The 14,076-nt window shown below is 44.3% G+C and overlaps 1 protein-coding gene across 2 annotated transcripts in view; it reads left to right on the forward strand.

The window, feature by feature from the left end:
- glra3 (glycine receptor, alpha 3) overlaps positions 1-14,076 on the forward strand; it is a 51,308-nt gene that overhangs the window by 15,103 nt on the left and 22,129 nt on the right. For both annotated transcript variants that reach the window (XM_036516720.1, XM_036516718.1), the window contains exons 2-3: positions 8,377-8,504; positions 9,965-10,032. In XM_036516720.1, coding sequence (XP_036372613.1) covers positions 8,377-8,504; positions 9,965-10,032 — 196 coding nt within the window. The remainder of the gene's footprint in view (positions 1-8,376; positions 8,505-9,964; positions 10,033-14,076) is intronic.

Below are 14,076 nucleotides of genomic sequence, written 5' to 3' on the forward strand. Positions count from 1 at the left end.
TTCAGAATAACAACAGAACTGCCTGTGATCTGTGATCCTAAAGTCTAGCAAAGAAACATTTGGAGTGAGCCTCTGCCATACACATTCTCTGGTAGTCTGTGCAATGTTGTGGTCATAACCATGTAAATTTGTGGCCTTGTGTCAGGACAGCACCACTCCAGTCCAGGTTTTTAATGTAGCCAGACACCACCTACTTACATAAATTATTGTCATAATTGCACAAATCAAGGTACCTTCTGTGGGGGACAACAATTTCGCTGAAAAGTAGACCTGGAAAACCTAGCGGCCAAAGGCCCTTCAGCACTGGAGGTGTGCACCCCTGGCTTGAGCGTAATTCATAAAAAAGAGCAGTTAAAATACACATCAGTTAGCGGCGATGTATGTCTGAACCTGATGACTATGTACTTTAAGGGACATTTTTTTCCCCCCATCTAATACCATCATTATTTCCATGCGCTTGACAGTAAGTATTCTGACATAATGGTAGCATGCCTGGCGAATGATGGCGCTTGGAGGGAATATAACGGAATGCGAGTGGCTGAAAGCATGGGCATGAAAAGGAGAGCTTGCTTGCCTCTAAACAACGACAGAAAAACTTTTCCAGAGTGCATGATTTATGCTTGCTTACTTTTTTCCGCCGGGGGCTTTTTTTTTTTTTTTCTTTTTTTCAGAAAAGAGCAAAGGAAACGCTGCTCTGTTTGATTTCCTTCCTTGTTTTGAATAGCTTCATTGCTCATGTAGCTTTATTCTTTTATTCTTTTCCTTCATGCTCCATGTGTTGGAATGGGACCTAGAGTACATACTGTATGGTAGGTCTCATCCCTTTCCTACATCAATCATCTGTCTCTGTAAGAAAACAACTGCCTCTGCATTCTCCAAAACATGCTGCCCGAGTGGTGCAAATGAAATTTATCTGGCTCTTTCATCAATGCGCATGACCAGCATCAGGTTACATCATTTCATAATCCAGTGGGCAGGTCCTGTAACTAAGCAACAGTGTGTTTCTATGGAAAGTGAAGAGCTGTTCTGGAGTGTTTGTGACAACAAAGTGTGTGGTAAAGAAGGTCAAGTGTAAAATGAGGTGTTTCTGGAATGTCTGAAAGTTCTTTAGAGCATGGATTAACCGCACGGTTTAAGAGCAGGGGGGACAATGATTCACGAGGTATCGCAGGGCTCCATTCTCAGCCAAAAAAGGAAATGTGATTCAAACCACCTACCAGAAATGTAAAACTTCCAAAAATAAAAAGGTCAGAAAGTAGATTTTTGAGGTCACCATTAAAATGTTGCTCTTTTTAGGTTGTGCAAGAAAATAGTTGTTTCCTTACCCTTGAGTTGGGAAGGGCAACTGACACTGTACCATTATAATTCCATTAGTATGCTTTGCAGTGAAGGTTCGTGAAAGTCAAACTCAATCTGATTAATGCTGGATCACCTGACATTTTAAGCTATATACATGATTTTACGCAGTTTGGTCAGAATGACCATGACTTCTGATAGGATATTGTATATCCAAAGTATGTGTAACAGTAGAGAAAAAAGTCCTTAAAATATGTTCCTTATCCGGAAGCTATTATGTAAAAATTGCTGACAACTGTCAAAATCTGCCTCTACAGATGTCTCCCATGGGCTGTGGGTGGTGACTACACGCTTGAGTTTTTAAGCCGGGAGGTTATAAGCGAGATCTGAAAGGGTAGCAGTAGGATCGCAGTTCACAGGCCTTCGTGTCGTCGCGGCCCCCGCGCTCGGATTCCCCCGCGTGGAACCGCTGCGCCGCGGCCACGTGCCCTTCCCGGTAATTTAATGGGGCATGACGGCGGCCGCGGGTGCCTGCTGAACGGGGCCTAAACAGTCGCTCCTGCGCAGTCGTGAGCAGCGGATTGCCGAGGGCGGGGGGTGGGGGGGGGCGTTCGGCACCAGGCGCGATGAGGGGACGCAACGGCAGGACGGCGACGTCCGGGGAGAGGGGAGAACAGAGTCCTTGCACAAGCGGAACGCACGGAAAAATGATAAACGATGCCTCTAATGTCGGTAATATGCACCATAGGGGATGTGAAAAGCGTTGTACAAACCAATTGAACTCTAGGGAGAATGACGTCCAGGAGCAATGGCATTCCAATGAGAGCCGGTCCCTGGGGGAGTCGGCTAAACCCACTGAAGTGTGCAGTCATGAGAATTGGACTCTAAGGGGCTGCACAAAGCTGAATAGTGTTAATGGCACTTCACATCAATTGGAAAGAAAAAAAAATTGCTCTTTTTTTTTTTTACAGCTTTTATAATATATTTTTCAGTGTCCCATTGGCTACTTGAACCCTATGTCTGCATCATACCTCTCACACCAATTCAGCTGTTAGATGTTACTGATGATTTAAATACGCGGTGTAGGGAGACCGTGCATTTAAATAAGTTTCCTACACCTATTGAGCGAGAACAAGAGGAATGAAATGAAATGGTGTATTTGGGGATGCGTTCACTAAGTTTGAGTAGATAGAAGGGTGGGCTTGTGATTTGTCAGCGTGAATAGAAGTGAAATGATATTGTTTGTCTTTTGAATGCTAATGTTCTGGGGAGAATCTGTGATGAAAGCGAGATGTGGCTGACACATCCGTCGGCATTAATAGCACTGATGATCAAGAGCTATGGAATGGAATCTACAAACTATTCAGCCTTCAGTTTTGTATTTTTAGCCACTGAATGCATTCTGTGAGAATACTAATCATTGTTATTATTATTTTAGAGTGTGGAACAGAAAGCTATATCTTGAGAATATTGTTCTGACCAAATATGAGACCCGTATTGCATCTGTGGGCTCATTAAACAAAATGCATTCCAAAAATATGGATATAGGGACTTCTATATCTATGTACATTGGATTATTCAGCCCTAAAATAGAGTATATATTAGCACAAGCTTTCATAAACACCCAAACATAATGCTTATCCACAATGATTAGTGATGATGAATGCAATAATCAGGCCGCTAAATGGCATTCATAATAATTAATATGAATTCAAAACCTCTTACTACCATGGACATGAAAGACCATAAAGAACACAATGCATCGTTACAACAAGGTAACCATTTGTGAAAAAATAAAGCTTGATGAATTCGAAAAGGGCAGAGCTTCCGTGTGCTGTCAATCACCCACTCATCCGAACCAATCAGGAGACTTTACATGCCACAGTCACACGCTGTAATTGGTCCGGTGCAGTGGGTAATGGTCCGCACATGACATCACCACCCATTTTCAGGTTCATACAGCTTCGATCTCCCATCAGTAGAGTCCATCTGTCAATCAAAGGGGCCACATTTGTTGGTGTTAATGTGACTCTTTTTCACTGTGGCAGAGGAGCAGATATTCTAATGGGGAAGGTTTCCGGTCAGGGAGTCTGAAGCCAGCCTTAAGTCATGCCCACCCCCCCACACCCCCCACACGCCTTCTCTCTCCCCCCTCCCCCCCCATTCCAGCTCCACTCCCCCTGCCTGGCCGTGCTTCACTGTTGCTTCTGGTTAATCTCGCTTAGCTGTCAATTCGCAGAGTGTCACGGAGTGTCCCTGTGAACGCCTCAGCGGTTCTGACTCACGTCTCTGTGTGACAGCCTCGCTGCCACTCTGCCCCACGCCCTCCCGCCCATCCCCCCACCCCCCAATGGTCACCAGGCCATATTCCTTGTGATGTGGCATCTCTTTCATCTTTGAAAGCAGGGACCTTGCTGGTCTGAGAGGGGAGAGATGCATTGTGGGATGTCATTGCCTGTCTGGGTTCACTTAACACCAATGGTAACTGAGAGGGGAGAGATGCATTGTGGGATGTTGTTGCCTGTCTGGGTTTACTTAACACCAATGGTAACTGTGTGGCCTACCAGAAGAAAAAAAAAAAACCTCATCGGGAAACCTCTCCTAAAAGCGATGGGAGTTGACATACAGATGTCATTGGTGTCCTGTTTTTTTCAGTTCCATAGGAAAAAGGTATTTTGTCAGGGCAGTTACCTGGCAGAGACAGTCACAGGTACGGAAACATAGCCCTAAATCAGAGAATGAAATTTGACAACAGTGCCAAGCTGGCCCCGATGTGTCCTGCCACAGCCAGTTTACGGCCATATGAGCTCTGAACGACTGAAAGCCTCATTTATTGGAATTTGCAACACCTGGGTCCTTTGATTACCGGCGCAACGGAGAGAAATCCAATCAATGAAGAGGAAAGAACTCCCGTACGCTTGCGTCTGGCTCAATCCTGCTCCGTTTGATCAGTTCCAGGAGGCAGCCACCGTAACGTTCCGGTCTGTTGACCTGAGCAGGGGGGGGGTTGTCGCTAGGGTATGGGCAGTTGCCGTGGCAACTATCGTTTGATACGGAGTGGGCGGCAGCAGGGGGGCCGGGGGGGTTGGGTGTCAGAGGGTCCTGGATGGTGGGAGGAGGCATTTCAGCACTGGATGCTGGCTGGGAGCTGCGCCCACAACAATGGCTGGAGGGGGACAGTCCCGTGATGACCTCTTTGCGGTGAGCCACTCTCTCGGAGGGGGGGGGTTCCTGCAGCAGAGAGGGAAGTGGCCCTTTCTCCTGGTGAGCTCGGGGGGCCCTGAGGGAGAGATGGAGAGAACACATGGTCTGCGCTGACTCTGGAAGCTTCCACAAAAAGAGCCCTGCCAGTCTGAGTTTAGGGGTAAACGAACCACAGTCAAGACTGACAGTTCAACTCTGGCAGTGTTCTGACTGACTGCACTCTCTCCTGACAGAAATCTATGTATATATATATATATATATATATATTACATTTCTTTCATTCATACATACATTCACATGTGTCAATATATTTATAATATAAAAGTTTAGTATTTATTATACAAATATTATACATTTATAATAAAAAATATGAAATATAAGACACACATGCATTACAAAATTTGCTGAAAAAACCAAATACAGCCACTTTTCTACATGCATTTAAATACACTTATACATTGTAGAATCCATGTGGAGGTACATGAAAGTGTACTTCCACAAAGTAATCAATCATCAGCATATAGATAGGATTCAACACACATAAAGGTGCCATTATATGATATAATTTCAAATGTATTCAGCACGTTATAAAAAGGTATTTCTCATATTTTAAATATCATGCTTTAAAATATTAATCTGACTAACATGAAAGAATACCCTTCAGTTAGTGGGGCAGTCACTCACAAGATTTGATCCTGTTCATAATAACTGAATTTCTGAGAGCTTATATTCCTTGAATCAATGTACCATTTACATTACTATAAGTTTATCTTCTGAGTATAGGCTAGATCATATTATACTAGTTCTATTTTGAGACCTGGACTGCACTGCTGTGCTTGTAATAATTCAAGTTGCCACATGGATTTAGATGCCCGACCCAACACAAGATTACAGTGAATAGGTTGAAAAGACATTACAACCGAGGTACAGAATAATTATAGCTGGGATTCCTGGATACACAAACACAATGAGTGCTGAATCAATGCTGTAAATTTAGACAAATTTAGGCCCTCATTCTTTCTCATCAGATTTCAGTAATGTTGTACCAGGACCCATTCTCAAAAATAAAAACACAAACAGATAATAAATAAATAAAATAACTGATCACGTGCAAAGAGATGTCAAGGTGTTGGCTGCAGACATGTTTCTCCATCTCATATGTGATTTTCAAGAATGAAAGAAAAAAGACTAATCCAAAAATAAACATGAATTGCGTGTCAGCACTGTACAGAATAAAGCTGATCCACACTTAGCAAAGCATGCTGGGTCGGCATTTTTTTTTCCCTGCGATATTTCCGCTCCTGTTGCCTGGCGCCAGCGATCCCGTGTCACTCTCCCAAGTGGATTCGTATTGTTGTAATCCTAATCTGTATTTCCAGTGGGTGCTGAACTTTAGAGTCCCCGCTGTATGTAGAGAAGAAACCCTGTCAGATGGGCGGCAACTGGCAGGTCGTCATGGAGATTCCCCTTTCGGTAAAATGTGATTTGCCGAGCTCTGGTGACATCGATCTCCGGCTGTGTTTGGTTCAACTCTCCCAACGACAGTGGACATATGCAGAGGCATTTGGTGTCTTCCCCGCCAGAAAGGAAAATGAGAGAAAGATGCAGCTTTTTTTTTTTTACACGGGGGACCAGATGGCCTCAGAGTGGTGTTACCTCATAGGCTTTGCCTTGTCAGGTACCTGCTCGTTACACTGACATCCTCTTTGATGTGCTAGAGTGTCTGACAGGGTGATATGGGGATTTTGCATGTTCTGCCACGAGGATGAGTTTGTGAAGAAGTAGATGCTCCCAAGCAGATCATTGGGGCTGAAAGGGGGCTTGTACTTTAAATGAAAGTTAGGCATGAGGAACCATGTTATAAGATATGCCATGGAATTATAACTGGATGCAGAATGCCATCACACTTTGTCATGCGTTGATATTTGATTGTTCCATTCAAAATTCAAAATTTCGTATTAGTTTTGTCTCGCAAATCAAGCCAAGACCTCAAAAATCCACTTGTGCGAAGTATTTGAGAGTGCTTTGATTGTGTGAAAACAAATCCCTCTAAGTGAGCAATTATCACAGGGAGCAATCAGACCGAAGAAATTAAAGATTTCAGAACTTTCTAAAAATTGTAAGCACTGCTCAACATTAAAGCAGCAGCTTTCCATGATCATTTTTTTAAACAATTATAAATTATTTAATGTAATTTGCATAAATTATTCATTCCAATTTCTCACTGAGCAGAGAAACAATCCAAATGGAAACAAGCATATAGTTGTGCATCAAAGAATTTGTTTTGATCAAAGAACCAGATCAAACCTAGATACACGCAGGCATACACACACTTACACAGACACACACCAGAATAAATAATTATACAGATAAACAAATTATCATTACTTTCACACATTTCTCTGCACATATGCACACACTACACAAGCATATGCTAACAGTAGAATCCTTAATTATGTTATAATCACACAATTTTCTGCTTGTGATGTGTGGATGACCCCTAACTAACTTCGAGTCCATGCTTTAGAGACTTGCACATGGTGCTGATGAATCATCTTTTGTTGTTTTAGGAATAAAAGGCCTTACTTCTGAAAATGTCATCTTTCAGTTTATAAAAAAAAAAATAATATGTGGCATTTTATCCAACAAAGGCCCCTCTGTAACTTAAAGCAAGGATTGTCAAGATATTTTTTTAAGTTCCCTTTTTTTAGTTCCCTCAGAACAATGTCCTTAAGGTTCCAGGCATATACAGTAATTATGAGGCTGTGATTAATGACCTGGTAACCAGGGGGCTGCCAGTTTGAAACACAGGTGGGACACTGCCTTTGCGCCTTTGACTGAGATTGTTTAACCTTAATTGCTTCAGTGAGTATCCCACTGTACACATGTATAGATGTCAGCTCTGTATATCTTGACCTGGATGATGCAAATATATAAAAAGGGATTGTAACACTTGTTTTTTTACATATTTTTACACAAAAATTATTGAACTTTGACAAATGCTGAAATAGCACATGATGATGATTCTGGCAGATGTGCTCACAGCATTGTTAGCACAAACAATCATCCCAGGCCATTTTTAAAAGTGGAGGATTTTTTTTTTACCTTAAAGCACATTTCTGTTATCAGTGAAAAACAAGTGTACAGCTGCTGTCAAAAGTCAGTATCCCTCCATAATTCTTTTATCTTTGTCCTGCGAATGAAATAAACTGCAGTTGACTAAAAGCTCCTCTTCGGAGATTGCAGCGCTGAGGTTTAGCCGACGAGCTCACGGTGTCGTAAACAGGCATTCTTTACCCAGCTGCATCGTGTCCGCATTTGCTCTAAAAAACACAGGTTACACATGTTTCCACCTCAGTGCCCAGATCTACATGGAGCAGGAGCAAGTGAATATGCTATTTTCAGTGTTATTTTTTCTCCGAAACTAACAAAGCGTGCAAGTTATAAATAACTGGATGAAAAAAAAACATCTTTGGGAAAAAAAAGCTGTCTTTTGATGTCCAAATAAGGCCCCATTAATAAGTTATCTTGGCATGTTCATAAGCGTACTGTGCAGAGCAAAATGAGAAGCATGAATCTTGTGCTGCTATTCGTGTTTTCAGAGCCATCTCTTTGTCCCCCATCTTGAGATTAATGCATTCATAAATAAAAATGTTTTCATATTCTCTGCGTCTGTCTGTGTGCATCTCCTTGCCTAACTCTCTCTCTCTCTCTCTTTCTCCCTCTCCGTGTCTGTGTGTGCGTGTGTAAATGTAAAAACAGTGCAAAACAAACCTTAAATATGTATACCGGTGTCAGATAGCATTAGTGTGTAGCCTTATATAAATGGCCCGGGTCTCTGTTGTGGAACCTCAGTCTGTCTGTGTTTCGTTTCAGTCTGGTCGCTTCCAAGGAGCCGGACAGCCCCAGGGGGAGAGCCGTTCCCATGTCACCCTCGGACTTCCTGGACAAGCTCATGGGCAGGACCTCGGGCTACGACGCCAGGATCCGACCCAATTTTAAAGGTTCAGATGCTCCTTACTCAACATCCTCTCATCCACATCCCCTCTTCCCCCGCATGCTGTCAGCAGCCTCAACCCAAACCCGGATCTCGCACGGCCTCCCCTCATCTCTCATATACAAGAGAGCAGGGACTGCGTTCTTGGGAAATGGAAAAAAAAAAAATTACTGTGGGCTGTAAAAACTACCCTTGACGTTTAATGCCCACAACGTATGGCGTGAAGGGAATTACAATTGAAAAGATGCAGCCCCAGCAGGGATTGCAATGTGTGGCCGAGCGCATGCGTGGGGAACAGGGTGAGGTGACGAGGACAGCCAGCCAGTGGTGGTCTCTGTGACGCACCGTGACAAACCGCTGACGCCCGCCCCCGCTGTAGCCGACGGGCGAGCCGGGCCACGCTTTGCTACGCCCCCGTTGCGGGAGCTGAGGTCACAGTGGTGTGGGGGTGGGTCTTTACTGGAGGCGCAGCCTCTGAGGAGGGCGTCCAAACCGAGCAGCTGAATTGCACCCCGATTTCCAGAGCGTAGATCGACCGCAGACGATGTTTGGGTCAATACGGCCGGCGAGCGTGGGGGCAGCACCAGCTGGAGCGTTCATTCACATCGCCAAAATCAACCAAACCAATCGGATTTCCAGTTCACGGGCGAAAAAAAATCTCACTCTTGGGATCTGGCCAGGCCGGATGACCCTCGTTTCTGAGTGTGTGACAGCCGCAATCCGTGCCTCCCAAAAGACACACAGTGTAAGGGAAAAAATCCCAATGCTTTCCCCTGCTGGCTGCTCCTTTTGTTTGGAACACGTCCGGGTTTTGACTGACAGCAGCACTTCAGCACGTAATGGTTTAAGCGGTCGCATTTGGACAGAGATGCAGACAGAGACAGAAAAAGAGGAAGCACTCAGCAGAATATCAGGAATGGCCTTCAGACTGCCAGAGCAATTAAAAATACATTATGTGTGAAATGTCTGGGGTCTGGCGGATGTACAAAAGGTTGCATAACATATCAGATATCAGAAGTATTTTACATTTGGGACATTGAATTACAAAAATCAGACATGTATTATTTACACTGTACATAGTGCAGAAATGCCATGATTAAAGGCTTTCCATGTATTGGAAATTGTGCACAAAGGCCTCTCTTGAATTATCGTTGCTTAGATTAGGCCTTAGGTATATGAATCATTTACCATAAACTTCATTAGAAAGCTGAAATAAGCAGTAAAATGTGGATCTTCACTGGCAAAGACTTCAAGGCTTAAAATGGTTGGTTTACGGGAAGACAGTTTGTTGAAATTAAATATCATCCACATTTTATTTATAGCCTTTGGAGACTGCAACCATAGAAACCACTTGCACACAGATGTTGATACATTTATTTTTAGGATTCATCAATAATGTAATGTACCAGTACCTGTTATTATTTTTGATTCTGATATTAATCTAATGTCGTTTATGTTCTTGTCTAGGTCCTCCAGTGAATGTATCGTGCAACATATTCATAAACAGCTTTGGCTCGATTGCAGAAACAACCATGGTATGTATGCATTTAATGTTCGCCTCTCTGGCTTTCAATCACGCACGTCTCCATCACACAATGCAAAAGGTTTATGTAAACAGGAAGAGGATTTCCAGCTGTGTGACCGTTCTCAGAGCCGCATTGCAGAGGATACAGCACATGTCAAATGAAGGCATTCTGAAAGGCTTGAGGTGTAAGAACATTTGGAGACCGCAGTCTGGAGCTCTGAGGAATGGATGCAGGTCGTCCCTGTTGTGAATGTGTGAGTGTGTGTGTATGAGTGTGACTGCACGTGTGTTTTTATGTGTATGTTCATGGTCAGAGATGCCCCTCTCGAATGCACCTCTGGTTTCAGCTTGTGCCAATTCCCTGGCTTTAGACGCTGTGGTGCCGCTCAAGTCTGCTGTGCAAAAAAAAAAAAACGCTCCATGTCCTGCTCACAGTGACAGATGTGCAGAGTGATATCCGTGCGAATCCCAGAGTCCCTAACGTCAGAGCGCCATGTCCTTCATCACGCAGAACACAATGCTATCACCTCCCCTCGTACCACTCACCTAAATAAGTAATACACCATTAAAACACCATTTTGTCTGACTAGCGGTCCCTCTGAAGTAATTAGCTGTGACAAGCAGCGCGCACATGGGCAGCACTGCAGGGTAAGAGGACACTCTTTATAAATACTACAGCGTGTTTGGAGCACCTCAGAGTCACTCCGCGCTGTACCGCTCAGCCCCCACACTCCGCGTGCTGACTCCTGTTCCAAAGGACCAAGAGGAATCGGGTTTCAGTCCAACACTGATCTGCATCTGACAACACCTTGAGGGGTTTCCACTGTGGGCTTTTTCAGAAGTGCTCGCACAGAGGTGCCCTCATGCTGCTAGACGGAGAGAGATTAGGATAAAAATCCTCTACCCTTTCGCTTCCTATGTCCCAATCCCAGAGCCTCCTCTACTGCACAACTGACAGCATTCAAGAAAACACCCAAGCTAATGGCAACTGCCAAGACAGTGCCAGTGCTACTGATGTGTGTGTGCGTGCGTGTGTGTGCGCGTGTGTGTGTGTGTGTGTGTGTGCGCGTGTGTGTGCACGTGTGTGCATTTGTGAGTGTGTGCACATGTGTGTGTGAGCACTTATCTTCTTGCATGCGTTGTATATTCTGTCTGTAGTCCACATGCAGCTATCGTACATTTCCAAATCTGTGCCACAATAAAAGCACAAAGGTGTTGGGGGCGGGGGGGGGGGGGGGGCCGGGGGGGGGATGAGAGCAACTGCACGTGTGCGGCACGCTGGCATTACACAACGCAGCGGTGCGCAGAGGCTCGGGAGCAATGTGCAGGGTGACAGTTGCACAGGGATTCTCCTCTGGACCGAGTCCCACCATATGTCAGCGCTGGATTACTGTAGCCCTTCCCGTAGGCACGCCCCTCCATCTGGCACAGAGAGGCAGAGGCCCGGGATCTCGCCCGCTCGCTCTCAGCGTACTGCAGGGACAGATGCATTCTGGGGGAGAGGAGTGGGCGGGGCCAGAACACTTCACTGTGCTTCCCTGAACCGCTGGCTCAAGATGGACCCGCCCTCCTCTGCCTCTCAGGGAGTGGCCTGGGCGGGGCCTCGATTACACTGCGCAGTAGTGTAAGTGTGACGCAGAAGTCACTGAAACCGTGTCACAGACAGAGGGATTTGGGTTTAAATCTCACGGGGCAGTCCCCTTGAGGGAGGGACTTGCCCTGAATTGGCTGATATTGGTCGACATCCAGCTGTATTACTGAAAAATGTGTAAAATGCAAGTTGTGCAAGGTACCGTGGTTGAAACTGCCAGCTACATATATGAAAAGTGTTATGCAATTATTAACAGAGAATAACAGACATTTGCAGATGGTTTTTGGATGCCACTTCAGCGCAGCAATGGGAAGTTCTTTTGCCAAAAGGCTGACACTAATGCAACCCTCACCCATGGTGTTTCAGTGTATTTTATATCCCTCATAGAAGAGTCACGAGAGGAGGGTTTGGTCCTTTGTTTTTCACAGTGCTGCTTACACGCCCCCCACCTTTGATTCTGAGCTGACACGAACCAAATGTGCTTTAGAAACCACCTTTGCGTTTGGAGCGGTGGGACACATACATGAAAAGATACTTAACCAACACAAGAAGCATAATGGTTTTTATGGTTCAGCAGCTGGACATCATTCAAATTCAGGGGAGCATGCGGGTACATTTGGTGAGATATTACGCAATAAACGTGTTGGACAGGTACACGACACTAATTGAAACAGTACCTATGCTGTTATTTTTGTTTGTCTCTGGCAAACGCACAAGACTGACAAGTTCATTCTCTCTTTTTTTAATTCATCAATATTTTAAACGCATGCAATAATAGTTTTGTTCCATGTGTGCAGCTCTGGCTAGATAATAACCTGTATGGGAAATGCATGGCTTGATTTAATTATGTTTGAATCAGGCATAGAGTGTCGATCCCAATCTGAGTTGGTGCAAATGGACTCACGCCAGATGCTCAGTGTGGGAGTCACTGAAGCACAATGCTTGCCTGAGAGCGGTGGTTGCTCTTTGGAGATTGCCAGTCGACTCTGATTGCCCGAGAATAAAACACGACAGACAATTTATAAGGCCTCTGGAATACTGGCGGCAGAAGACAATGAATAATAATGAACTCTGGTCCAGACCAAACTGAGCATAATGCGCTTTTGTATTTATCTTAAGAAAGGAATTCAAGCATTACCTCTTCTAGTTCTTACATATTCTCCAGCGCTATCCCGATAGTCATGTTCCACCGAACTTAAACTTGAATATCGTTTAGGAAACAAAGCAGCGATTTTTGCAAGGGACTGACAATACAGTCGGATGTGGTTGGTTGAGGTCGGTTTGTTATATCGTTCCAGCAACTTGTATTCAGCTTCATTCAATGCCCTTTGTACTGTTACTCTGTAAGTCACTCTCAGTCCAAAAACAATAAATCAATGAAGGACAAAATAAATAAGACCAAATAAATAAAACATGATTTTTGCTTGAATTCCTCTCTAAAAGTTAAGGACGAATCTGCCGTGCAGGACCCAGCATGCGGGTGGCTGGAAATGAGCTGTGGTAGTCAACCGAAGTACAAGCGAATGTGACACCACCTTACAAACACCATCGCTTATCAGGACCATGTGAAACAGTCTGAGGCTCAGAGGACAGTGCGGTTTTGACACGGACTTAGTCATCTGCATCTCCTCCATTAAACGCAGCTCAAACAGTGAGGATGAAGTAGCTCCGTCCTGAAGTCCTGTGTTGACCAAAGTCTGTGAACTTCAGTCTATAAAATTATGAGGATGATGGAGAAGCATAATTTACTTTTAAAATATTTATGCAGTTTTACTTTTCCACATAAAAGGGACGTTAATTAGAGACCCATTTATCCACATTGAGCATCAGTATAATTAGCATCTACAATGAGTTGTACAAACATATTAAATATTTAAATTTCTACCTAACCTAAAAAACATCTGAATGCACATCTTCTAAGAATGTAGTTACTCAAATTCCTTTGATCTATGCAGCTGTTTAAACTATAGGTTTAAATAAGAGTGTAATCCCCTTCTAGGAATCAGAAACAGAGAAAAACAGATTCCATCTCAGAGTATGATCATGAGACTTGGATATGACTGCATCTCCCATTTCATTGCAACACGAATGATTTCCTCAGTAGCGGTCAGTTACTAGACAAGATTTGCAGACCAGACAGTTTGCCTGAAGTCCAGCAAAACGTTTGCTGGGAAAATGTTTACATTCCTAAAGCTCTTGCACTACAAGATTCTAATGTATTCAGCTTTTTCCCACAATCCCTTTCTCCTTGTGCAACTCAAGCAGTGAGGATACAGTAGCTTTTTTCTTACTCACCTCCCACCACCTCAGTGTAAGGACTGTCAGTGAACAGGGACATGACCCTGAAAAGCCCCTCAGAAGCTACTCGGTGTAAGGTCACTCTGGACCTGCCCAAATTGCCAGGACCTGCTGGTTCGATTCCCCGCTGGGGCACTGCTGCTGTACCGTTGGGCAAGGTATTTA

Source organism: Megalops cyprinoides, chromosome 22 (genome assembly GCF_013368585.1).
Source record: "Megalops cyprinoides isolate fMegCyp1 chromosome 22, fMegCyp1.pri, whole genome shotgun sequence".
NCBI classification, from domain to species: Eukaryota; Metazoa; Chordata; class Actinopteri; order Elopiformes; family Megalopidae; genus Megalops; species Megalops cyprinoides.